At 56.8% G+C, this 25,828-nt stretch overlaps 1 protein-coding gene across 1 annotated transcript in view; it reads right to left on the reverse strand.

Moving 5' to 3' along the window:
* NRXN2 (neurexin 2) overlaps positions 1-25,593 on the reverse strand; it is a 251,516-nt gene extending 225,923 nt beyond the window's left edge. The window contains exons 1-2 of the mRNA XM_077821683.1: positions 24,876-25,593; positions 7,887-7,904 (exon numbers count right to left, since the gene is read on the reverse strand). Of these exons, the coding sequence (XP_077677809.1) occupies positions 7,887-7,904; positions 24,876-25,593 (736 nt within the window). The remainder of the gene's footprint in view (positions 1-7,886; positions 7,905-24,875) is intronic.
* Between the last annotated feature and the right edge of the window lie 235 nt (positions 25,594-25,828).

Below are 25,828 nucleotides of genomic sequence, written 5' to 3' on the forward strand. Positions count from 1 at the left end.
GTACCTTCCATTCCAATAGATCAAAGAGGGGATAAAGATCCCCTGGGATCCCCTGTTGGGATCCACCCACCCCATTCTCCACACTCCCTCCTGAGAGATCAGGGTGTGGGGGATAGATCTCTGGGGATCAACTGCTGGGATTCACCCAGCCCAGGACCTGCACTGCCTTCTGACAGACTGGGGGGATAGATCCGTTGGGATCAACCACTGGGACTCACCCAGACTAGGCTCTGTGCTCCCTTCTGAGAGATCAGGGGGTAGGGGGTAGAGCTCTTGGGATCAAGTGCTGGGATCCACTCTGCCCAGCCCCCATGCTGCCTCCTGATAGATTGAGGTGTGGGGGATAGATCACAGGGGATCCACCAGGCCAAGCGTCCCAACCCTCTGTCTCCCATGGAGGGAACTGTGCGGAGCCACTGTGTGGGGAGCCAGGAGCAGAGGGTAGCTAATTCCCGAGACAGCCCCTCCTTCTGCTCTTCTCCCACCCCTCCCCTGAGGGAGAGGATGAAGATGGGCAGGCAGGAGCAGGAGGCATTAATATTTCTCTCCCGCCCGCCCCAGTGCCTCCCATGTCATTAATCATCATGTGCGCTCCTCTCCCCGTGCCAGGCAGCTGCTTCCAAGACATCAGGCCATTTCATGCAAATGACATGGAGCCCTCTCTGCCCCACACCCAGATGCCCCACCCCAAGACGCATGCTTCCCCTTATCCCTCACCACCTCTACCCAGCCCAAAGGCACCATTTGCAGCCTGTAGGGCTTATACCCTGCAGGGGCAGGAAAGTTTGACCTTCAAAGACAGGAGTCCTGGCTCCCATCTCACGCAGTCCTGCTCTAACCACTACAGCCCGCTCCCCTCCCAGAGCCAGGGACAGAACCCAGGAATCCTCATGCCCTAACCCCTGGCTCAGGGGGGTGGGAAATGGGACATGGGGCCTGGCCCCTCCGGAAAGCGCCAGCTCCAATCCAAGGCAGGGGTGGTAGGCTTGGGGGTGGCAGTGGGGGTGATACGAAGCCACTATCCCTTTGCCATCTTCCACAGGGTGATGTGAAACGAGTCTGCTGGGTATCAGCCTGATTTCCAGTAGGCTGTGCTGCTCAGTGACATCCCAACTGGCCACCTGGCTACTGTGGGCCGACTGCAACCACAGAGTCTTGACTCCCCGAGATTGCACACTGGGGACACACTGCCGTGGGGAGTCTGTGTGGAGCAGGATCTTGGGGCTGTGAGGGCTATAGTGCGTGAAGAGTTAATGGCCACAGGTGCGGGGAGCTTGGGAAGGTGGGCAGGGAGCTGCAGCAGGCTTCCCTGCAGATGTAGGGGCTGCAGTGTGGGGGAGGACTGGAGAGGGGAAGGAAGGAGGGGGGTGGAAACTGCATGGAGGCTGAGGGCAGGCCCAAACACCCCCCTCCACAGGCCCAGGCCTGGCACATTAGGATGCTGTCTGCTCTCCTCCCGTCACCATGGAGACCAGCTCCAAGGATCCCTCAGGCATGACAGTGGTGGCCATATTGTTCCAACACTACAGCCTCCCCCCAATACCCTGGCAGGACGGGGGCCCTCTGGACAGAAAGCCATGTGGGGAGGACAGTGTCCACTGGCACCACGGAAGGAAGGATGAAGCTGGTGCCCCTCAATCCCGACCTGCAGCCCTGCTCTCCCAGCCACCCTCCCCCCGCACTAACCAGGAGACCCCAGCTCTATTATGCAGCAGCTTCTGGCAGTTGGGAGGCTATAAATCATACCCAGCGTCCGCCGAAGTCCCACCCCAGCCTCCCTACTGGCAACTGCTCACAGCTGTGTGAGCACAGACAGCCAACGCTGCCAGCCCCCCAGCACCTGTGCCCTCCTGACACTCACCGCACAGGCCCTCACTTGCACACTCACTTTACACAGGCCTCCCCTGCACACATGCCACATGACCCTCCCTCACACAGTCACTTTACACAGACCCTCCCTTGCATGCACACTCCTACCTTCACGCCCCATGCAGACACACACACAGTACACACCTCTCATGTAGGTGCACCTGCCTAGCCTATAGACACAAACACACAATCACATATGGGCACACGCCACACACACATTCCAACATGCCAACACATGCCAAACACACATACAACAGAACATGGTGACATACTGGGATATCTCTCTCACACACACACACGCACACCAGGACATTCTGGTACATGTACAACATGCTCCTACATGGGCTTGCACCTGCCCCGACATTCACCATCTGCAGCATGCACGCGTACCGTTACAGTCACGGCGGGACACAGGCACTGTTGAGTATGCCGCACAGCCTTGCACGTGGCTGGAGACGGGACATTGGGCGGGGAGGGCCAGGACTCTGAGGTGGCACTGAGCATTCTCTGCCCAGGTGTTGGCTGGCTCTTGCTCACATGCTCACATGCTCAGGCTCTAGCTGGTGGCCCATGTGGGGTCAGGAAGGAATTTTACCCAAGTTAGATGGCAGGGACCTTGGGGGTGGGGGAGGGAAGGGTTGCCTTCCTCTGCAGTGTGTGGGTGCTGGTCGATCGCCAAGATCACCTGGGTATTTCTCACTTCATTGGCCTCAGGCCATAGCGCCGTCTGGTCCCTCCTCTTCTCTGCCTGTGGCACATCACAGTCTAGTCTCCCGTGGGCTTTGGTTTCATTGCAGGTGCTGGGTTTGGTATATGGGTGCTGGCCTGTACTATACAGATCAGGTGGTTCCTCCTGGCCTTAAACCCTGTGACGCTCACACCCTTACATCCTCCCTTGTGCCCTTACACACCCATTCACACACATATGTATGCCACATGCACACACTTGGGTAGGTCCCCTCACACCCTGACCCGATCCTTCACACCATCATGCACTCACACATGTGTGCACGCTACACATGCCCACTCACTCATGCACACGAGAGCCTGTGCTTGCCCAGAGCAGTCTGGGGTGGGGGGTGATTAATGGCCCTGTCCACTGGCCTGGCCCGGGCGCCCAGATAACATGCCCTGCTTTGTCTCGGATCATGTCAGTTAATGACAGGCCCGTAATCGGCATGGAGCTGCTGCCCGGGAGATTAATAACAGTGCAGGGCCCCAAATAATGCAAATCACAATTCAGATATTTGCATAACATGAGCTCATTGGTTCCAATCTCCCTCATTTGCATATCAATACTCCATTGGTTCCAATGGCCCCTTTTATTAGCATAACACAAGGCCATTGGCCCTCATGAGTTTGGATGCTGGGGGGAATAAGGGCAGGGGTACTGGGAGTCATGGACTAATGGGGTGGGGGCTGCAGCTGTCTGCCCCAGCCTTCAAATGGGGAGAGCCAGGAAAGGAAAGTTCATTGTGTGGGAGGGGTGGGGGGTTGTGGGGCATGGATGGGAGGTGCAAGAAGCCAGAGGAGGCAGAGGTGTGTTTGCACACCCATGTGACCATGTGCACATCTTTCACGCCAATGATGTGCGGGCCAAAGGATGCACAGGACTGCTTTCTCTGCACATGCAAGGGAAAGGTGGGGCCTATCGTACAGACTCTGCACACAGGTGGTGTGGGTTCAAAAGACAGGCAACATACATGCACTCACACAGACATGAACATACAAGCACACACACAGAGACATGCACACCCTCATGGGCAGCACCTACTCCAAACACAATACATGCAGAGGAGATGGGCATCTCGTTTCCCCTGCAGACATATGCAGGCTCCACAGGTGGCATGTGCTTTGTATGGGTCCATGTATGGCTAAGCAGAACACAACTGTATGCATGTTCTCACCCCACACATGGGGAACACAGGAAGGGGGGTGCTCCAACACTGTCACCCACAGCCATACTCTGCACACACAGAAACCACCAGAGGTTCATGTTCCACATGGTATGCTCACACATATACACACACACACACACACACAATACTCAGGAAGCACATCATGCATCCAACATTCTTACACGCAGACATGTGCCACACAAGCCAAACACATGGGAGAGGCACGTTCCATGCAAAACATTCACCCACAAACATGGGGAAATGCACAGAAAACACGCAGGAGGGCTATATTCCACATGGCACATTTGCACACCTATTCTATACCCACACAACGCATGGGAGGCGAGTGTCTGTGTGCACTGACTATATGTGTGCAGCCCCCCATGTCCACCGCGCACACAATACCCAGGCTGCTGTGCCCATACTCTTGTCTGTGGAAACCAAGTGCCTCCCATATAACGTATCTCACCCCCTCCATGATGCCCCCTGCCTCTTCACCCAGTGGGAGGGGGAGGCTGCAGCACCCAAGTCCCCACCCTCTCTTCGGTGATTCCTGTTCTAAGCAGACATGACATCAAGTCACCATGCTGCTAAATCTTATCTCCCCAGCACAGACGCCTGTCCGTCCCCCGCACTGCAGCACACAGCATCAGGGGGTGCCAGGACACTCACAAACAAACACACACACACAGAGTCTGTACCCCCACAAACACACAACGTCAGCTCACGCACACCACCTGTAACCCCTCCAAAAGACACACACACACAGCTGCGCCCCTACACAACTCCAGGGAGACAGCCAGTCACACACACACACGGCCAGTCACCCTCTCCCCATTAGGCCACCAAGGGACAAAATGGTGGCAAGAGACAAGAGCAGACTGACACACAAACGCCCACACACACAAATTCCACACTGGCGCTGTGCGACGACACAGCAGCAGAATACAAGCGGGGGAAGGGGAGATACAAGCAGGGACACACACACACCGTCCCCCCCAAAGAGTTAGTCCCATTCCCCTCCCACACACACACTGCATCCAGGCTCCACTAAAGGGGGGCCCAGTGGAGCCCCCATTCCCCTCCCACACATCCCCCTGCTCACGACACGGGCACAATCATACGCCAGGGAAGCAGCCCCCAGAGTGCCCAGTCCCTACCCTGAAACACAACCTGCTCCACCGACTAGCAACAGCCACGCCCCTCCCAGAGCTGAGGCTAGAACCCAGGAGTTCTGGCTCCCAGCCCCCTCCCTGCTCTAAGCCTGCTCTTGCAATGGAGTGGGGGGCATGGTCTCCATGGGGGTGGATTGTGATGGGGTAGGCAGCATGGTCTCCGTGAGTGGATGTGGGGTGCGCTGGAGCAGGGTCTCTGCAATGGGGGCGATAGAGAGCACGTTAGAGGGGAGCATAGTCTCTGAGCTGGTGTCTTGAGATGGCTGCTCGGGGACAAGCCTCACCCAGCGAGTTGGGGGGAGGGGGCAGGGAAAATGCAGACAAGAGGCTTCCCCTCACAGGTCCCCTGAGTCCCCCAAAGCTCCCAGACACACACACACACACGCACCCATGGCTCCCCTCAGGCCCTGGGAACCCCACAACTGCCAACCCCTCTCTGTTGCCCATCATTTACTGCGGCACTCAGCCAGCCAGCTGCCAGGGGGATTGTGGGAAAGGAGCAGGGAGCAACTGGCTGGATTCCCGCCTTGCTTGGGGACTCCTGGGTCTGCTTGCAAAACAGGTGCTATCTACACCCCTACTCATCCAACCCCAAACTCTCCTCCGTGGAGCACACCAGCCTGCTGGGGGGCAGCCTCCCAAGCCCAGAGCCCTCCCATTCCCAAACACAAATCTCCCCTGTCCTCCATACACACCCCAGCCCGGCACAGCACCCATTCTGCATGCCGCACTGCCCTGTGTTTTGGGAAGACCCTACAGTAACAGACCTGGGAGGACAGCCGCCATGCTTCAGGAAACCCTACAGTAAAACACCAGCCCACACAGCCCCAGCACACCCAGGAGACCCTACAATAACACACCTGCCAATGCAATATGAGATAGGATTTGGAGAGGGAAATGGCTGCTGCCCTGAGCTCCCAGCTGAGGTTCAGCATGAATGGAAAAAAATGAATTTACCCAGCAGGCAGAGCCAGGGACAGAACGGGGTCTGTCCGGTTCAGGGGGGCGGGGAATGCTGGGCGGGGGGCACCTGCTACGACCTAGTCCTAGTGTGTGTAGGGACTGGTTGGCAAGCTCTGGGGGAAAAAAGAAGTGAGGGGCAGAGTGTGTGTGTGTGGGGCTGGAGAGCAGTGGGGGGGTGGGGTTGAGCTGCAGGGGATATTTATACAGGCATCCCTCACCCAGTGCTGAGATGCAGATGCCTGTGGGGTGGGCTGCAGAGCCCTTTATGCTGGGATCCCTTGCCCAGCACTGAGATGCAGCCCCTGGCACAGGAGTTGTCCATACAGGGATCCTGTGGGGGAGGGGGCAGGGTTTGGAGTTGCCCTCCCTGGATACTCTGGGATGCCTTCTTGGCCCTGGTAACTGGGCAACAGGATGGGGAGATGGGTTGGGGGGCCAGGTTCTCCCATGGGGATTGGGCCCCTTTCCCATATGGGACCACAACTGAGAAATCAAATATACAACACACACACCCCTCACAGACACAACTTGTATTTACAAGCACCACAACACACATCAACATTCAACACTCAACAGAGTACACAAACACACACTGCACTTACACACACACACACCCCACTCACACACTCTGAGCACACACACCCCACTCACACACTCGCACAACCACTCGCACAACCACTCACACTCTGCACAGACACACACACCACTTGCACTCTGAGCACACACATACCACTCACTCACTCAGCGCACGCACACACAGAAACACACACACACTCACTGTAAGCGTGTACACACACACACCACTCACGCACTCTGAATGTGCACATGCGCCCACACACACAGTGCTTGTGCATGCTCACTGAACACACATTCACAATGCAGTCATATATCCCACATACCCACCCCACACGTCCCACGTGCACTCACATCTGAACACAACCTCCATGGACTCACCTCCATGCACTGCCCGCATAACATAGCAGACACACACTACACTGACACACCAAAGCACCTGCACCGAACAATCCCTCCATAGAAATCACATTCCCTGCCCCCTGTAACTCCCCGTGCAACCCATCCCCCCATTACTGCATGGGGGATAGACAAGGGCAATACCCCCTCCCCATACCACCCCCCTCCCTGGTCTCTTAGACAAGCTCCACAAAACTCACAATCAAATCGAGGCCACAACCCTGCCCACAAATGCCAAGGCTACATCCACAAGCGAGACAACCCCTCAAGGAGTAATGAGAAAGGGGACGGTCCAGAGCCCAGGGAGGAGGAGCTTGGGGGCAGGAAGGAGAGCATGGGGGCTGGGAAAGCCACAGAAGTGGGGGTGCCTTCTAATTTGTGGGGTGCAGTCTATTCCACCCCCAGGGCAGGATTGCCCCCAACGGACTATTCCAGTCTAGCAGAGCAGTGCAGGGCTCTATGGGCTGTGTTTGTGGGGAAGCTCTCCACTCCAATATCTCGGTTCTGATCCAGTCCTTCCCTAACCCCCTCATGTCGGATCACGCATGGGATCTGACACTAGCCCCCACCCAGCCCCAGCAACAAAGCAGTATATGACCCTTCCCATGTGGGGCAAACAGCCACAGAGACAGATTGCTATTACTGTGCTCTTATCCCCCACACCGAGACAAGGTAAACCCTGGGAGACTGGGGGGACCCCAAGACAACTGGCCATGCCTGGCTGAAGGGGCAACCCCAAGACAGACACCCTGGCAGTAAGTGACCCCTTGGGATCCAATTCACCATCATGAGGGGGGAGCACAGAGCTGGGGTGCTGTTGGAACACAGGGAAACCCCAACCCAGTCACCCAGGAGCCCCCCAAGTCCAGGCACTCCTCGATGGACCCTCACAGGGCAAGGGAGCAGGAAACAGCTCCCCCACCCCGGCAAGACATGAATTTGCTTCTTGTAGCATGGCCCCAACCCACACATCCAAAGCCAGCACAGAGAATGCAAAGGGGTCACTCACCTTCCATCGTATGCTCTTCTGCCACCGACACCCCCATAGACGCAGCCAGACAGACACACAGAGAAAGAAAGAGAGGGAGTTAGTGAGGGGGGGGCAGGCCACCAGCACAGACACACATTTACAGATAACTAGGTAAAGAGACCATAGGGGACAATGCTGCCCCCAGGGGAATAGACCATAGGGAGCCACACTGCCTCCAGAGGTGAGGATAGACCATAGGGGGCCATGCTGCCCCCGGCGCATGGGGGGGATAGACCGTAGGGAGCCACGCTGCCCCCAGGGCAGAGGGGATAGATGTTAGGGGCCAAGCTGCCCTTGGGGGGCTGGGATAGACGGTAGGGGGCCACGCTGTCCCTGGGCGGGACAGACTGTAGGGGCCATGCTGCCCCCGGGGGGTGAGGATAGACAGTAGAGGGCATGCTGCCCCCAGGGAAGGGGGAAATAGGCTGGAGGAGCACAGTGTGCTGAGTTCGCCAATCCCCCAGTCCTGCCCCACAGTTTCCCCACTATGGGCTTCCTCAGGGCAGTGGGCAGGATGGGAGCCAAAGGACCATGGTGGGGCTCTCCATGCGGAGCCCTCACTCTGGCCCCCCAGACTCCCCAGTCTGGGGTTGGCAGGGTCTGGGGTCCCAGTTTACAGACACTAAATCCCTCTCCCCCCACCACAGTGCCAGAGACGTTAGCAGGAGGGGTTAGTGGTGGGGAGGGGTGACAGGCCAAACCAATCATAACAGGACAAGATCTGTGCAAGCCAATGCCCCAGGTGCCCCTCACCACACCCACATCCCTGGCCATCCCAGCCTGGCCTCCACACCCAGTCCCACTGGTGCCCCATAGCCCTGGCCATCTCAGCCCGGCCGATGCCCCTCACCCTACCCACAGCCCTGGCCATCTCAGCCCAGGTTCCACACCCAGTCCCCCTCACCCCACCCACAGCCTGGGCTCCACACCCCACCCACAGCCCTGGCCATCTCAGCCTGGCCGATGCCCCTCACCCCACCCACAGCCCTGGCCACCTCAGCCTGGGTTCCACACCCAGTCCCCCTCACCTCACCCACAACCTGGGCTCCACACCCAGCTCTGCCAGTGCCCCTCACCCCTAGCTCTCGCAACATGGACCATCCCAACTCCCCTCCCCTTCCCAGTGCTGCAAACCCCACCCCCTGCTGGTGATCGCACTCCAGCCCCACATGGCAGCCTGGAAGCCCATGGAGTGGGGGTGGGGGGTTATTTTGAAGGACCTGGGTTGATTGGGCTAGTTTCAGAAGCTGCCTTTGATCTGTGGGAGGAGCCCCTCTCCTTGGCTGGGATGTGAGCCCTGTGCAGAAGGGCCCTTTGATGATGTAAACACGTGGCTCAGCTGCTTTGGTGGGGCTACATGGTAAGCAGGAGCCAGGAGCTCACTCATCTTCGTGGGTGCCCTCCACGGGAAAGGGCCAGGACTCCTGGGTTCTATTCCCAGCTCGGGGAGTGGGGTCTAGACGTTAGAGCAAGGGGCAAAGAGTCAGGGTTTAGTGGGTTAGAGCAGGAGTGGGGCTGAGCCAGGATTCCTGGGTTCTCTCTCTAGCTTTGGGAAAGGAGTAGGATCCAGTGGGTGAGTGTGGAGGGCCAGGTCTGGAAGCAGGATCTGTGGGATGCCTGGGTTTGACCCTGGGGGTTTGCACAGAGCTCAGTGCAGGACAGACGCTTTCTGTTGTAACTAAATGTTTTATGACCAACCTTTATTATTTCTTTAGTCCCTTACTACCATTCCCAGACTCACTGAGTGAGGAAGCATGAAGCCTTCTGGCACCAGGGCTGGGACGGTGGAGGGCTGCAGGTGTGCATAGAGGAGCACTGGCAGGGCTGGGGGGAAGCCCAGGGCTGGATTAGTAGGGGGCTGTGCGTCAGGACTGGGGGGCACTGGCAGGGCTACGGGGGGAGCCCAGGGCTGAGTTAGCAGGGGTCTGCGGGTCAGGACGGGGAGGCACCAGCAGGGCTGGGGGTGGAGCCCAGGGCTGGGACAGCAGGGGGCTGCAGACTCAGGCAGGCCTCACCTTGTGACCACGAGGGCTAGAGATCAGGGGGCTGCTGAATGAGGGCTGTGTCTGAGCAGTGTGACCAGCCACGTCCCCCCAGACACAACACATGGTGCAGGGCCCAAGGCTCCCACCCCTCAGCACAACCCTTCCCCTCCCACAGAATGGAGCCAAACCAACAAGTGAAGCAATTCATAACAACGGACCAAGGCAAGGAGCTCACAGCTAATAACTGGGGCCAACAGGCTAACCGCAGAGTCCTCCCCCCTTCCTCGCTGACACCAATGGAAACCCCTCCCCCCCTGCAGCTGTCAGGACCAGGGACAGCAGCCAAAACAGCTAAGGGAAAGCGACACAGCTCCACTGGTGCCCTCAATCCCGACCCACAGCCCCTGCCATCCCAGCCCAGCACTCATCCGCCAGAGCCCTCAATCCCAGGCCTAGGCTCCCCCCTCCCCACAGCCCTGCCAGCCCCCTCATCCTGATCTGCAGCCCCCTGTGATCCCAGCTCTGGGCTTCCCCCCATATCTTTGCTGGTGCCCCTCAATCCTGACCCACACACACTGATCCCCCAACACACACACACACACAGAGCTCTCCATAGAATGGGGTGCAGTCAGGAATGCTCTGCCGAGGTCTCCCCACACCTGCCTTTGCCCCCTACAATGGCTGCACTCCCACCAGCTGTTCCCAGGGACTGATCACCCCTTGCCCCAGGTAACATCATTAATACTGTATGCAAATGATCGGGGGGAGGTAGGGGGAGGCTCATGCACTGGTCTGTGCTCTCTTCCCCCACAGCCAGGTGCTGGGGTTGTGACAAGAAGTCTACTGGGTCAGTGTATTGGAGGAGGGGTCATTCTCCTTCCAGACCCCACTGTGAAGGGGGTGCTGGGGTGGAGTAAGTGGTTAGAGTCTCCCAATGCACCCCCAGCATCCCTCAGATACCTCCTACAACAGACACCCCAATGCACCCCACATACCCCACCAGACACCCTATTTACCCCCTACCAGACACCCCAATGCACCCCAGATACCCCCACACCCCCAGTTCTGTGCACGGCAGGGTGGGGGAGGGGTGCCAAGACACCAGGCCCCTCTGGATCCTCCTTAGTGATAATTGAGCAAAATGAGCAGGGCAGGTGGCAAGGGCTGGTTTCCATGGCAACCCCAAACAAAAGGCTGGCCAGGGTTGACGTGGGCTCTAACACATGGCAGGAGAAGGCTGGGAAAAAGGGGGCGCCCCCAACCAAACCTACTCCTCTCCTGTCATCCTGGGGGGAGTCCGGACTCCTGGGTTCTATCCCCAGCCCTGGGCAGAGAATGGGGTCTAGTGCGTGCCTGGGAGCTAGGACACTTGGGTCCCAGCATGACCTGGGATGAGACCCTTCCCCTCTCCATGTTGTGCAGGCTGTGCTGGGGGAGGGAAGGGACCATTCCCCCCATGAGGGCCAAGCACTGCGGGGAGCAGGCCTTGCTGGGAGACCAGTGTTCCCTGCCCCAGAAGCCTCGCTATTCCAATGGGTCGGCCCCTGCACATCAAGCTCTGTGCCAGCCTCAGACTCTGTCCCCTGCCCCACCCCACGCCCTGCTGGGCAAGGGGAAATCTCTGGGGAGGGCAGCAGGCATGAGCCAGTGAGTCTGGGGGCTTGAAACAGCCATTGAATGTGGAAGGCCAGGGTGGGGAAATGGGGCACATTGGGGCAAGGGAGAAAGGAGGAGACAGCAACTCTAGGCATGCACATGTGGGTCTGCCTCTGCCTGTAGGTCTGCTACGGGGGACGACACATATCTGTCTGTGGGTCTGCGGCCTATGCGTATCTGCCTGTAGGTCTGCTGGGGGTGTGTGTGTGTGTGAAAACAACACTTTCTGCGGGCCATGTGTATCTGTCTGAGGGTCTGCTGGGGAGCGGGGTGTGAATTACACGTATCTGTCTGCAGGCCATGTGTATCTGTCTGTAGGTCTACACAGGTGTGCATGCCACGTGTGAATGGGTAAGTTCAGGAGCAGATTTACCATGAAACAAACCATGCAGTGGCACGGGGCCCCCAATGCCAGGGTGGCCCCCAAAATGCAGGACAAATATCTGACAGTCTGCCCCTGCGTCCTGGCCGGTGGCGCAGCAGGGCTCAGGCAGGCAGGCTGCCTGCATGCCATGGCCGGTGGCCCCACGTCGCTCCTGGAAGTGGCCGGCTGTTGGCACTTTTCTGCGTGCCCCTGGTGGGGGGGGAGGGGGGGAGAGGCAGCTCCCTGCGCTACCCCCACCCCGGGCAGCGCACGGAGACCTTCTGCCCCCTTCCCCCCAAGGGGCGCACAGAGACGTGCCAGCAGCAGGGTTAAGGTGGCTCCCTGCCCGCTCTGCCTCTCTCCCTCCGCGCTGCTTTGCTCCCGGAAGCGGCCAGCATGTTCCTGTGGCCCCGGGGGCAGGGGAGGGGGTAGTGTCTCCACACGCTGCCCCTGCCCTGAGCACCGACTCCACAGTGCCCATTGGCAGGGAACTGCGGCCAATGGGAGCTGTGGGGGCAGCGCCAGCGGGCAGCGGTGCATGGAGATCCCGTGTCCACCCCGCCTAGGAGCCACTGCCGGAAGAGTATGTGTGTGCCAGTGGCTTTGGGAGCCGTGCTGCCCGAGGTAAGCGCTGCTCCCCCCCCCGAGGCATCCCAACCCCCTGCCCCAGCCGAGAGCCTGCACCCAGCACCTAAACTTCCTCCCAGAACCTGACCCCTGCACTCCAACCCCCTGCCCCAATCAAGGTACCTCTCTTTATTTTCATTTACTTCCCATTACTTATAATATAGGAGGAGGATGAAGAAAAAAAGAATGAAAAACTGGGGGGTGGGGGGGAGTAAGCGAGAATGTTCTTTTTTTTGGCTGGGTCCTGAGGGGGGGACCCTGAAAATGAAGCTGCACACAGGGCCCCACTACCTCTAAATCTGCCACTGGGTCGGTTTGTAGCATGTACGTGGGTCTGTCTGTCTGCCTGTGGGTCTGTGGGGTGTGCATGCCGTGTGTGTGTGAGTCGGTTTGTCGGGTGCGGGTGGCACTGTGGAATGTACGTGGGTCTGTCTGTGGGCCTGCAGGGGGTGTGTGTGTGTCTGTTGGTTGATCTGCAGAATGCGTGCATGTCTGTCTGGCTGCCGTGCAGTCCCCGGCTGGCTTGGGCAGTAGCCAGGCTCTGGGCTCCCAGACAACATGTCCCCAACATGGGGTTGGCACACGCCTCACATAGCAGCTGCCAGGCAGCCCATCGGTATGGCATGGCACTGCACGGGGGTGCATCAGGACAACAGCACATAGCATGTTCACTAGTGGGTGAGACAGGCAAAATAGTGGCACACATTGGCCCGTGCCCACTGCCCGCCCCATACAGAGGGAGACATGCAGTCCAAACATTCGTGCCCTAGCAAGGCACACTGCTCCCCGGGCAGCCCTCTGGAGCCAACCGAGCAACAACGGACATTGGCCCAACGCTCTCTCAACATGTTCTAGGGCAGAGGTGGGCAAACTATGGCCCGCGGGACCATCCTGCCCAGCCCTTGAGCTCCTCACCGGGGAGGCTCCCCCGCAGCCAAGCCGCCGCGCAGGCAGTGCTCTGGGTGGGGGGCTGCGCGCTCCTGCAGGGCAGCAAAGCAGCGTGTCTGGCTCCCGCCGTGTGGCGCAGCTGCCAGACATGCTGCTCTGAGCAGCATGGTAAGGGGGTTGGAGGGTTGGAAAAGGGGCAAGGGAGCCTGGGGGGCAGTCAGGGGACAGGGAGCAGGGGCAGTTGGATGGGGTGGAGGTTCGGGGAGGGTGGTCAGGGGATGGGGAATGCGGGGAGTTGGATAAGCATGGGAGTCCCGGGGGGCCTGGCGGGGGCAGGGGTGTGGATAGGGGTCAGGGCAGTGAGAGGACAGGGAGCGGGGGGGTGGAGGGGTTGGCTAGGCGTGAGAGTACCAGGGGGGCCTGTCAGGGGGCAGGGGTATGGATAGGAGTCGGGGCAGTCAGGGAGCAGGGGTGTTGGATGAGGGGTGGGGTCCCGGGGGAGCGGTTAGGGTTGGGGGCAGTCAGGGGACAAGGAGCAGGGGGATTGGATGGGTCGGGGGTTCTGAGGGGGGCAGTCAGGGGGTGGGAAGTGGGAGGGGGCAAGGGCCAGGCTGTTTGGGGGGGCACAGCCTTCCCTACCCAGCCCTCCATACAGTTTTGCAACCCCGATGTGGCCCTCGGGCCAAAAAGTTTGTCCACCCCGTTCTAGAGCCCCCACACGAGGGCCAAATCCAACCCCTCCAGTGCGCCCGAGATATGTTCATGAGCCCCCACACCAGAGCCAAACACAAGATCCAGTGTGCTCGAGACCTATTCTAGAGCCCCCACACCAGAGCCGAATCCAACTCACTCTAGAGTGCTCAAGCTCTGTTCTAAACTGCCACCCCAGGGCTGAATCCACCCCGCGCCACTGGGTCCAAGACCTGTGCTAGAGCCCCCACTCTAGGGCTGAATCTAGACCATCCTAAGAGAACCCATTTTAGGGCTGACCCTGACTCATATTAGATTTCCAGGCTACACATGCTTCAAGTAAATGATGAACCACAGCTCCTCACCCGCACCCCCACCCCGTGTTCCCACACTGTGGGAATTCTCCCAATGATTAGAGCGATGATGCAGCCCAAACATGGGTTGGGAGCTTGTGGTTCAGACACTGGGCTGGGTTGTATCCCAGCTCGCCACTGACCTTGGGTGAGTCCCTTCCCCCCTGCCCCAGTGCCTCAGTTTCACCTCCCACCCTTTGTCTCTTCAGACTGTAGGCTCTTCAGGGCAGGGACCATCTCTCACTATATGTCTGTACAGAGCCCAACGGGGGCCCCAATTTCAGCCATGCGGGATCCGTGCAGTGCCCAGCCTGCTGGGGGCCCTGATCTCAGCCAGGGTTGGGGGGGTCTATGCAGCACCCAGACCACCTGGGGCCATCATCTTGGCCATTGGCGGGGGGGGGAGTTCTGTGCGGCACCCAGCCCGATGGGGGCACTGATCTCAGCCGGGGGGGTGTCTGTACAGCACCTGGCCCTCCGGAGGCCATGATCTCAGCGGGGGGTAGGGTCTTCGCAGCACCTGGCCTATTAAGGGACCCAATCTCAGCCAGGTGGGGAGTCTGTGCAACACCTGGCCCTCTGGAGGCCCTGATCTTGGCGGGGGGTGAGGGGAGGTCAGTGTAGCACCTGGCCTGCTAGGGGCCCTGATCTCAGCCGGGGCAGACAGACACTATTGCAATAAGAGGACTCAGGAATTCTGTATTGTTCAGGGAGGCAGATATGGGCATTTTGTGCTGAACCCAACCCAAAGAGGGAGGAGGGTTCGATTCCAAGTGAACCCCACCCCCACCTCCCCCCAATTACATGCAAAGGCAGATCCCAGCTTTCCCAGCGGCTCCCCTCCCTTGCACAGACACCCCTTGCTTTCCACACTGGCTCCACTAGGAGAGTTTCACACTCCCTGCCGGCTATGGGCAGTGGCACAGCTGGTTGGGGGGGGGGGACTCCATAGCACCACCTGGTGGTGCCCAGCTGTTCAGCACAGGGTTCAGGCAGCACAAGCCATGCGGAAAAGCCATCCTCCCAGGGGGCATGCAGGCGGGGATGGGCAATCTCTCTCCACATCCCGTCTCCTGGCAGCTCTTCCCCAGCTGACCTTGGGGTGTCCTTGCAGAGGCAGAGACTGAGCGCGGATGGCTGGGCCCGGAGAGCCTCCCCCAACCCTCCGGAGACACACACACTGGGGGGATCCAGGCCAGGCGGCAGCTGCAGTCAGCACTCCCCACATGTGAACAGGGCTAATAGGAGCAGGTAGGGGGCACCGGGGAGGGGACATCAGGGCTGGTGGGGGGAGAGTACAAGGGAGACAAAAGAAAAGAATGAAAAAATGGGAAAACACTAAAAAAGGGAAGAGGAGAAAGAAAGGATGAAAAATGTGAATGAATGAAAGACAGAACAAGAAAAAAGGCAAAAAGAAGGCGAATAAAAGGATGTAAAAACGAGTAAGAATGGAAAACAGAAACATGGGAAAAGAAAGGAAAGATGACAGAATGAATGAAAAAGGAAAAGAGCAAAAGAATGAAAGGATAAAAAGGAGAGAAACAAGGAATGAAAGAATGAGAAAGAATAAAAAACAAATGAATGGAAAAAAGGGGGGAAAAGAACAAATAAAGATGGAAAGGGAAACAAAATAACGAAGAAAAGAGAGAATAAAGGAATTCAGTCATGAGAAAGGAAGGGAAAGAAATGAAGAAAAGAATGAACAGTAAAGTGAAAAAAAAGAAAAATCAACAGGGGTTTGGGCAGGGGGGTCAGGAGGAGGAAGTGGGGTAGAGCAGGGAGGTCAGGAACATGAACTGAGGACAGGGAAAGGGGGATACCTCAAGGACTTGGCACCCTGTCCTAGCCCTGCGGCCCCTCCACTGCCCCTTCCTGGCTGTGACATAATGTGGATCAGGGTAACACGGGCACCTGAGCAGGCTCAGTGATCAATGGGGGGGAGAGACGACAAACGTTCCACCCCCATCCGGAATCTGATCCGCGCTCTACCACCACCCCCTCTCACACACACACCCAGACCCTGTCCAGACCAGTCACCCTGGGGGCTCCTGACCCTGCACTGTGGGAGGGGCTGGGAGGGACAGGCAGGCTGGCATCTCCCCATGTGGTTGGGTCCAGGTGCTGAGCTGGGACAGCTCCTCTTATATAAAACATGCACACACACCCTCCAGCCAGCAACCCTGCCACAGCATGGCCCTTGACCCATACACCCACCAGGGCACTTGCTGTACCCCTAACCCGTGCCTAACACACAGCATTCAGGAACCCCTGCCACCACACCAGTCCCATCTCGTGCCATTCATCCAATACCTCCACACACAGCACGACTGATATGCCTGCACCCTCACACTGCCCGGACATCCTACACTATCAGTACACACACACACACACACACACACACAGCATAATTCTACAAGTCCGCAGCCTAACACCCCAACATCCTATCCCACTTATACTGACACCCTATCCCACCCTACACCTGCACACCAACACCCTATATACTTGTATACATACAGCGTAAACTTTCACCCATACAACTTTGTACATAACACTCTACAGCCTATGTCCGTTGTATTCACATATGGCATAAATCTCCCAAACAACCTCAATACTCCTTATATACATACACACCCCAGCATATCCCTACACCCTATAATGCTTGTATTCACACAATTCTCCCATACAACTTAACATCCCAAAACTCACTGTCTACCACTTGCGTACATACACATATACATAAGAGTATAATCCTTCAACTCTACAACCTAACACCCTAGTACACACCACTCCTGTACACATAGTATTTACACACACAGAAAACAGCATACACAGGAAGAACCATTTAATCTAACACCCAAGTACACAACACCCTAAACTATTTGAAAACACACATCCGCACACCACAATCCTTTACCCGTACAATAAACATCCCACTACACAACACTCCAGCACCATACCCTTCATAGAATCATAGAATATTCAGGGTTGGAAGGGACCTCAGGAGGTCATCTAGTCCAACCCCCTGCTCAAAGCAGGACCGATCCCCGACTAAATCATCCCAGCCAGGGCTTTGTCAAGCCTGAGTATTGTATTCAAACACACACACACAGACAGTGTAATCCTTCACTCATACATAATACCTTCTGCAAACAGCCACACAACAAGGTCCTAACACATCACAAGACAATATCCATACTTTTATTCCCTCACACAGCATAATCCTTAACCCATACAACACCTTCTGCACACTGCCAAACACCACAATCCTTCAACCAGACACCCTACACTACTGGTAGGTCTACCCTTCACCCATACATCCTAGTGCACAACACCCTATGTCCCTTGTGCAGAGACACACACATCATAATCCTTCACCCAGACAACCTAACACCCTAACACACAACACCCCATGACCTCGTCTTCCTACATGCAACATAGCCAAGCAACCCCACACACCCTAGCATGCAGTGACTTCCCCCAACATTATCCCATTGTACCCAGCAACACCCCCATTACTTCCACCCAAACCTCCTCAGTCACTGAAGAGTAGTTAGCAAAACTGTCCCCTGGGCAACCAGCCTAGGCAACATCACCGAGGCGTCACCACACTGTTGTCCATAGCAACTGGCCTCAGCCAAAGAATTCAGTCAGCACAATCTCTGCAACAATGATGGACAGTTGCCAAGAGTCAGCCAGCCCAACCAACTGTCTCCATAGCAACCAGCCCTAGACAACAGCCACCAAGAAGCTAGCCAGTGAAAGCGTATCCCTGGCAAGCAGCCATAGACAACAGCCAATGAAGATTTGGTTGGCCCAGTTGTCTCCGTAGCAAATGGGCAAGAAACACAATCACCAAGCAGTCAATAGTTGTCTCAGTTCTCTCCATGGCAACCATCCTAGACAACTGTCACCCAAGATTCAGAATGTGTGGGTGGATTGTGCACTGAAGGTGAGGGAGATGTGTGTCTGTGTGTGGTTGACTGCATTGCGCATACGTGGCTGGGCGAGCAAGTGGCTGGCTCTCTTGTGTGCATCTGCCATGTTTGTGTGTGTTGTGTGACAGATGGGATGGTGTCTGTACAGGTGTGTTTGTATGTCTGGGGGTGTGTGTGTGAGTATGTTGTGAGTGGGTGTGTTTCTTGTGTGTTTGTTGGTACATTTGTTTTGCATCTATAAGTACTGTCTGTGTGTGTGTATATAGTGTTTTGAGAGTGCCTGTTTCTATCTGTGTGTTTAAGAAAGTGTCTCTGTGTGTATATAAGAATCTATGAGTGTCGCATGTGAGCATGTGTCTGTGCTGCGTGACTGTTTGTGTGTTACTGGGTGCCTGCCTGTGTGAACTGTGTGGGACTGCGTCATTCTCCATGTGTCTGTACACATGTATGTTTTGTGTGACTGTTTTTATGTGTTGTGCAGTACGCCCACCCAGATAGCACTCACATGCATGTCTGCCTGTGTGTACTGAGAGTGTGTCATTGTGTGTGCACACGCATGCTGTGAGAGTTTGCCTGGGTATTGTCTATCTGTGTGTGGTTTTGAGAGAGTGTATGGGGGGGTGATGTGTCATGAGTAAATGTGTGTGTTTGCATACATACACACTCTCTCCCCACCACAGACCGCTAGTGACTGGCCAGGGAGCGCTCCCCCTCTGCCAGCTGGGGCAACTCACAGACACAGCTTACCCAGCCCGGGATCACAGCCAAGCAGACATGGCCATGAACACACACATTTTGGCTAAACAAACACCGCATGGCTGGGATGGGATTGCTTCCCCAAAAAGAGCCTGATCTCACCCCACACAAGTCCCCAGTTAACCTAGCGGGAAAAGGAACTTGGCCAAGGTCACACAGTCGGTCAGTCACAGAAGGAACCCAGAAGTCCTGACTCTCTAACCCAGTAGGCCCCACTCCCCTCTCCGAGCTGGGACAGACCCCAGGAGTCCTGAATCCCAGCCTCCCTGCCCTCCTCTAACCACTGGGCCCCCGTGTCTCTCTGCGCAGTGTCACTCTGGCACTGTTGGAATCACTGTGCAGATGAAGAGGCACTTGTAGGATTTTAGGTGTTTAACATCCCCAGATGCCCCCTAGGGAGCTGTGATTCCTTGCACCTTTGCCCTGCCTCCCCCCTCCCCACCCCCACTCATAGTCAGACACACAGCACGGAAACTCCCTCGCCTGGTGGGTGGCAACAGGGAAACCCTATGGAGCCAGAGAGCACTAGGGGGCGCAGGCTTCACAGTGACTGTAGGCCCAGCGCATTGCCCACCCCAGCTCCTTGCCTCCCTCCAGCCCACCACAGCTCCCTGGGGCCACCCTCCCAGCCCCTCCATCACAGGGACTCCCTGCAACTCCCCCTCCTTCAAGCCAGGTACCCCGTGTCCCCCATGCCAGGTACCCCATTCTCCTCCCATGCCAGAGGCTCTGTAACCCTACTTCCCCCCAGTACCAGGCTCCCCATTCTCCCCCGCATGCCATGGGCTGTATGTACCTCTACCCCTCTCTCCCATGCCAGGGGCTCTGTGCCCCCCATCCCAGGTCTCCCATTCCTCCCCATGCCAGGTACCCAATTCTCCCTCCGTGCCGGGGCTCTGTGCCTCCCCACCGGGGGAGCACTGGTGACAACCATTGGCCAAGGTGCTGGGAGACACAAAGCCAGGCCCAAGGCAGGTCCTGCTGGACCATGTCAGGGGCACTGGGACCCCATTCCAACCCAGAATTCCTGATGGAACTCTCATCCATACATACGCACATGCTGAGCTGGTCCTGGTCTAACTAACTAACAAACAGATAACTAACAGTTATCCTGGGCAAACCCTAGCACTGCCTCAGGCTTTAAACTGATCTCGTGAGAGGCCGGGAGACCTTCCTGGGGGACAGGTTATCCCGTCGGTGGGGGCTTCTGGCTCCTTTCTCTGAAGCAACTGGGACTGGTCACTGTTGCAGACTGAGACCAGGTTGGATGGGCCCTGGCTGGCAGTGGGGGAGAAAGGGAATATCACACTGGATGGGCCCCTAGGTCTGATCTGGGATGGCAGGGAGGGTGGTGTGATAAATGAGGGTAGGGTAGCTCCCTTTTATGGACACCCAACCAGCCAGTTAGCTATAAAATCCCTGTTCTCTACTCGCTTTACCTGTAAAAGGTTAAAAAAGCCCATAGGTAAAACAAAGGGAGTGGACACCTGACCAGAAGAGTCAATGGGAGGGCTAGAACTTTTTAAAATTGGGAAAAAACTTTCCCTTTGTCTGTCTGTCTGTCGTTCTCCGGGGAGAGGAGACGCAGAGCAGGAACAGGGCTGAACTATGCTGTAGGAAGCTTTAAGCCAGGTCTGAAAAACCATCAGATCATACCTACAGACTGTTGATTTGAAACCCCCAGATATGTAAGTAGCTCAGGGAATGTCTAGGAAGACACGATTAGGTTTATCTTTATTTTTTTTTTTTCTTTATTGGCGTGTGGACTCCTCTGTGCTAACCCCAAATGCTTTTATTTTGCTTGTAACCATTAAGTTGGACCTCAAGAAAACCATTCTTGATGGTTAATTATTATATTGGCTCTTTTTAAATCTGGCAATAACCTAAGTTCCAGATGTATTTTCTTTCTTTTTGTTTTTAATAAAATTTACCTTTTTTAAGAACAGGATTGGAGTTGTGCGTGTCCTAAGGGGTTTGTGCATATGTTGTTTAATTAGCTGGTGGCAACAGCTGATTTCCTTTGTTTTTCTTTCTCTGCTCTTCCCCGAGGAGGGGTGAAAGGGCATGAGGGTAACCCCTGGGGAGGAATTCCCAAGTGTGCCTTCCTGGGTCCAAAGAGGTTTTTTGCACTTGGATGGTGGCAGCATCTACCCATCCCAGGTCAGAGAGAAGCTGTGACCTTGGGAGTTTAATACCAGCCTGGAGTGGCCAGTATTAATTTTTAGAATCCTTGCAGGCCCCCATCTTCTGCCCTCCGCGTGCTAGAGTGGGGAATCAGCCTTGACAGGTGGGGTGATACCAAGCTGGGCAGGCCCGAGGTCTGATTGAAGGTGGTTGTGGGGGGATACCAGGCTGGGCAGGCCCTAGATCTGATTTGGGGTGGCAGGGAGGGTGGGGGAAGACGATGTTGGGTGGGCCTATGGATCTTATCCAATCTGGTTGTTCCTAAGCTCCTGTCTGCCTTCTCTGACCCATCCTCACTCTGTATCCCTCCAGCACTCCACCCCAGCCAAATGCTCCCCAGCTCCATGATCTCTGCTCTCACCAGCGTAAACCCTATTTTGCCATTTTTGGGGAGACAGCAGATTGCAGTGGCTGGGCACTGGACTGGGAGTCAGGACTCCTGGATTCTATCCCCAGCTCTGCCCCGACCTGGGACAAGTATTTTCCCTCTTGGTGCCTCAGTTTCCCCATCACCACCTTTTGTCTATTTCGTCTGTGAGCTCTTTGGGGTGTGGCCTGTCAGTGCATGCCTGCACAGCGTGACAGGGACCCCACTCTCGGTCAGAGAGAAGGGGTCTCTACCAACTGGTACAAGGAGAGCACACATGCGTGGGGAGAAGGTGTGTACAAACATGCCCAGCGGTCACGGAGTCCCCGGGCGATGCTCTGAAATTGCTCCCTACGAAGCCAGTCAGGACTCTGGTGAAGTCTCCTTTCTGTGAGCAGACTGTCTTAGGGCAAGAAGCTCACACAGCTTCCACCTTCCTGGGTCTGACCTCGGAGCATTCAGCATCCTCTGCCCCTCCGTGCACTTCCCACAGTGAGTCCGCCCAGGCGGGACTCTTGGGGAAGCCAGAGGGCCCTGCACCCCAACTTTGCAGTCAGACGTGACTCTCAGCCAGCCAGTAAAACAGAGGTTTATTAGACAACAGGAACGTGGTCTAAAACAGAGGTTGTAGGTACAGAGAACAGGACCCCCCAGCAGGGTCCATTTTGGGGGGGGGCAGTGAGCCAGACAACCATGTCTGCACTTCATTCCATGTCCCCAGCCAGCCCCAAACTGACTCACCCTCCAGCCCCTCCTCCTCTGGGCTTTGTCCCTTTCCCTGGGCCTGGAGGTCACCTGATTCCTTTGTTCTCCAACCCTTTATCTATCACCTTGCAGGGGGGAAGGACCCAGGCCATCAGTTGCCAGGAGGCAGAGTGTTGGCCATTTATGTACGCTGGCCCTTTGCTCTGCAACAATTACACCCCCTGATCCCACGACCTAGAGACTTAAGAAATGCATAGGGGAAACTGAGGCACCCCTACAGTATTCAGAGGAAACATTAAGAACAGTCCCACTTCCTCACACCAGCACAGCGCAGAGCCTTGTTGAGTAGTTTGTTCCCAAGCAGCCTATTAACACTGATGCCACAATTTGCTGTCCCCATCAAACACAGCCATTTGACCTTGGTCACCTGTTCGCTCCCCCACTAGAATGCACCTGCCCCAAAGGCACTGCCGGCTGGGCCAGTTGAGCACCGGTTCACCCCTCTCTATACAGCGACTGGCCACTGCATTCCCAAAGCAGATTCTGACTTTGGGAATGCTGGTCCATTTCACACATTCACAGTGACCTCCAGAGGCACGTGGGCTTAGGGAAGGAGGATGGACTTGGGACATCTGGGTTCAATTCCTACCGGTCATCACCCTGTGCCTCAGTTTCCCCACCCGTAAAACAGGGGATAATCATCCTTTCTTCATATACTGAGAAAACAAACTGTCCAGGGCAGAGCAGCACTGAGCATGAGCACCCTCCGTACACCTGTGCAAAACCGCTGAGCATATCACAGTCACTGAGCCCTGGTGACAATGGCTGGCCAAGGTGCTAGGAGACACAAAGCTAGTCCCAAGGCGGGTCCTGCTGGACCACTTAAAAACACAGTAGCAACCCACTCAAACTCACTGGCCACGTAGCACGACCGTGACTTGAGTTCAGGGCTCAGGCAGTAAGTGTTCACTGACACTTTATTTTTGAAATAACACATTTTACTGAAGGAATGGGAAATCCTCTCGGAAAAATGTTCTTCTCTTTAAAATTTTCTGATTTCTGGTTGAAAACCTGAAAATAAGGTGGGAAAAAATCAGTTGGGGACCAAAACGTTTATTTGAAAACTGATTTTGGGGGGGAAGATGGGTGGGTTTTCATTAACAAGAAGTCACAGGAAATTGCATGGCCAATAAAAGGATTTTTTCAAAATTTCCCCCCAAAAAATATGAATTTTTTTGTCCTGATCTGTTTGACTCACTCAGCTTTCGAGGAAGATGGACAACACACAGGCCAGCCTTGGTACCCGTGAAACTGCCAGAGCTCACAATAGCACTAAAAGTCTCCTAACCAAGCTCAGGGGCCCCTTCGGGTCAGGTGCTGCACTGACCCACCCCCCGAACCGAGCTCAGGAGCCCCGTCGGGTCAGGCGCTGCACTGACCTCCCGCCCTTCCCCCAAACTGATCTCAGGGGCCACGTCAGGTCAGGCGCTGCACTGACCCCCGCCCCCTCCCCCAACTGAGCTCAGGGGCCACATCGGATCAGGCACTGCACTGATCCCCTTCCCCCAACTGAGCTCAGGGCCCCCGTCAGGCCGGGCACTGCCCAGACACTCAGGGTCAGATTATTTCCTGCATTTTACAGATAAGGGAACTGCAGCACAGAGGGGGAAGTGACTTGCCCCAGGACACCCAGTAGGCCAGGGACCAAACTTCATTGGGCTAAGCTGGTAAAGCGTCCTCCTCAAGCCAGTATAACCCAGTTCCCGACCACCAGCCTAAGCTAGAGACTCCACCACTACAGCAACCCAGCCTCTATAACCACTGGACCCCACTACCCTCCCAGAGCTGATCTAGAACCCAGGAGTCCTGGCTCCCAGCCCTGTGCTCTAACCTTGTGTGCTGGCTGTCGAGCCTTACAACAGCAACACCCACAAACACACCCCAATAATAAAAGAAATAAGATCCCCACAAAGCGACAGCCCCAAAGGCTCCAGCCTGCAGCCTGTCTATCCCTGTCCCCTCCTACAAATCCTCTTCTTTGGCAGCTTCTAGCCTAGATGGGGCCAGGCCCAAATCTGGGTCCAGATCCCACAGCATGGGCAAGGGGCCAACACCTCAAACCTGGATAGCTGACACCGCAAACACTCTCCCGGATTGCAGAGAGCCAACCCTGGCCAGTCAGGCACCACGGCTGTGACAGCTCAGCCAGGCTCCCGGTGGCACAAAGCAGAGGCCAAGGGCTGACAGAACTGACAAGTCCAAGCCCCTCTCTCCCAGCACCACTCTGGGGAAAGGGGAGAGCACGCTGTGAGGGTATGGGGGCGGGGGTGAGCTCTCTCTGCTCCTGCCCAGCCTGTCCCTAGGGCAATGCCCTCACTCTGGGGAGAGACAGTGAGCCGTCTGGGCCACACTCCTGCTCCAGCCCCTCGCCTTCCCCTCTTGCCCCCTAGGGTCTCACCTTCGCTGCAGAACTTGCCCTGGAAGCCGGTCATACTGCAGTCGCACTGCACCTCCCCGTTCAGCACGCTGCAGAGCCCACCATGGGCGCAGGGGTTTTGCTTGGTGCACAGGTACTCCGTGTCGCTGCGGATGCCCTGGCTGCCCAGCAGGGCCGGCGGTGTGTCACCCACCTTGAGGTTGGCCACCAGCCCCTTGAAGGGCACCTCATACTTGACGGTGCTCAGGGTGAGGGCCGAGAGGCGCACGTCAGGCGGGATCCCCCCCACAAAGAGGTCGCTCTCCACGGCCATGTCCCTCCGCTTGGACTTGACCTCTGCCACCTTGGCCTCGCCATCCACCACCAGCATGGTCTCCCGGTAGTTGCGGGTCAGGAGCACCATGTGCCAGCGGTCGTCATCCACGGGCGTCTCCAGGTGCAGCGTGGCAGGCTCGGCACAGGAGATGGTGAAACGCAGGCGCAGGCGCCCCTCGGCAATCATGAGCTCCAGGAAGTCACAGTTCCCCCCGTCGTCCAGGTAAAGCACCAGCGCCCGTGAGACGTTTGTCTTCAAGCTAAAGCTCAGCTCCCCCAAGGAGCTGGCATCCCAGCGGGCATAGCGGGCCCATTGCCCTGTGGCGCCACCGAACTCCAGCGCCGCCCCGCCCGCCCCAGGGCCCAGCAGGGCACCCATCAGCAGCACCAAGGGCAGCAGTCTGGCCATGGCACCCAGTCTCATCTGTCCCTGCCCCCCCCCAAGGCAAATGCTGGGCACTGCCCCCGCACTGCCACAGCCTCAGATCCTCATGGGGGGGGCGGGCGGGCGGCTGGATGGGGGGAGGGAGGGGCAGGCAGGGTTGGGGTGCGGTGGCTTCCTCGGAGGCCGGGGAGCAGGTGGAGATGAGAGGGGGACTCCACTCAGATGGAGGGTGGGGGGCTTTCACTGCCACTCAGTGACAAGGGGAGATGGGACG

The sequence above is a fragment of the Eretmochelys imbricata genome, chromosome 7 (assembly GCF_965152235.1).
Source record: "Eretmochelys imbricata isolate rEreImb1 chromosome 7, rEreImb1.hap1, whole genome shotgun sequence".
Lineage (NCBI taxonomy): Eukaryota > Metazoa > Chordata > Testudines > Cheloniidae > Eretmochelys > Eretmochelys imbricata.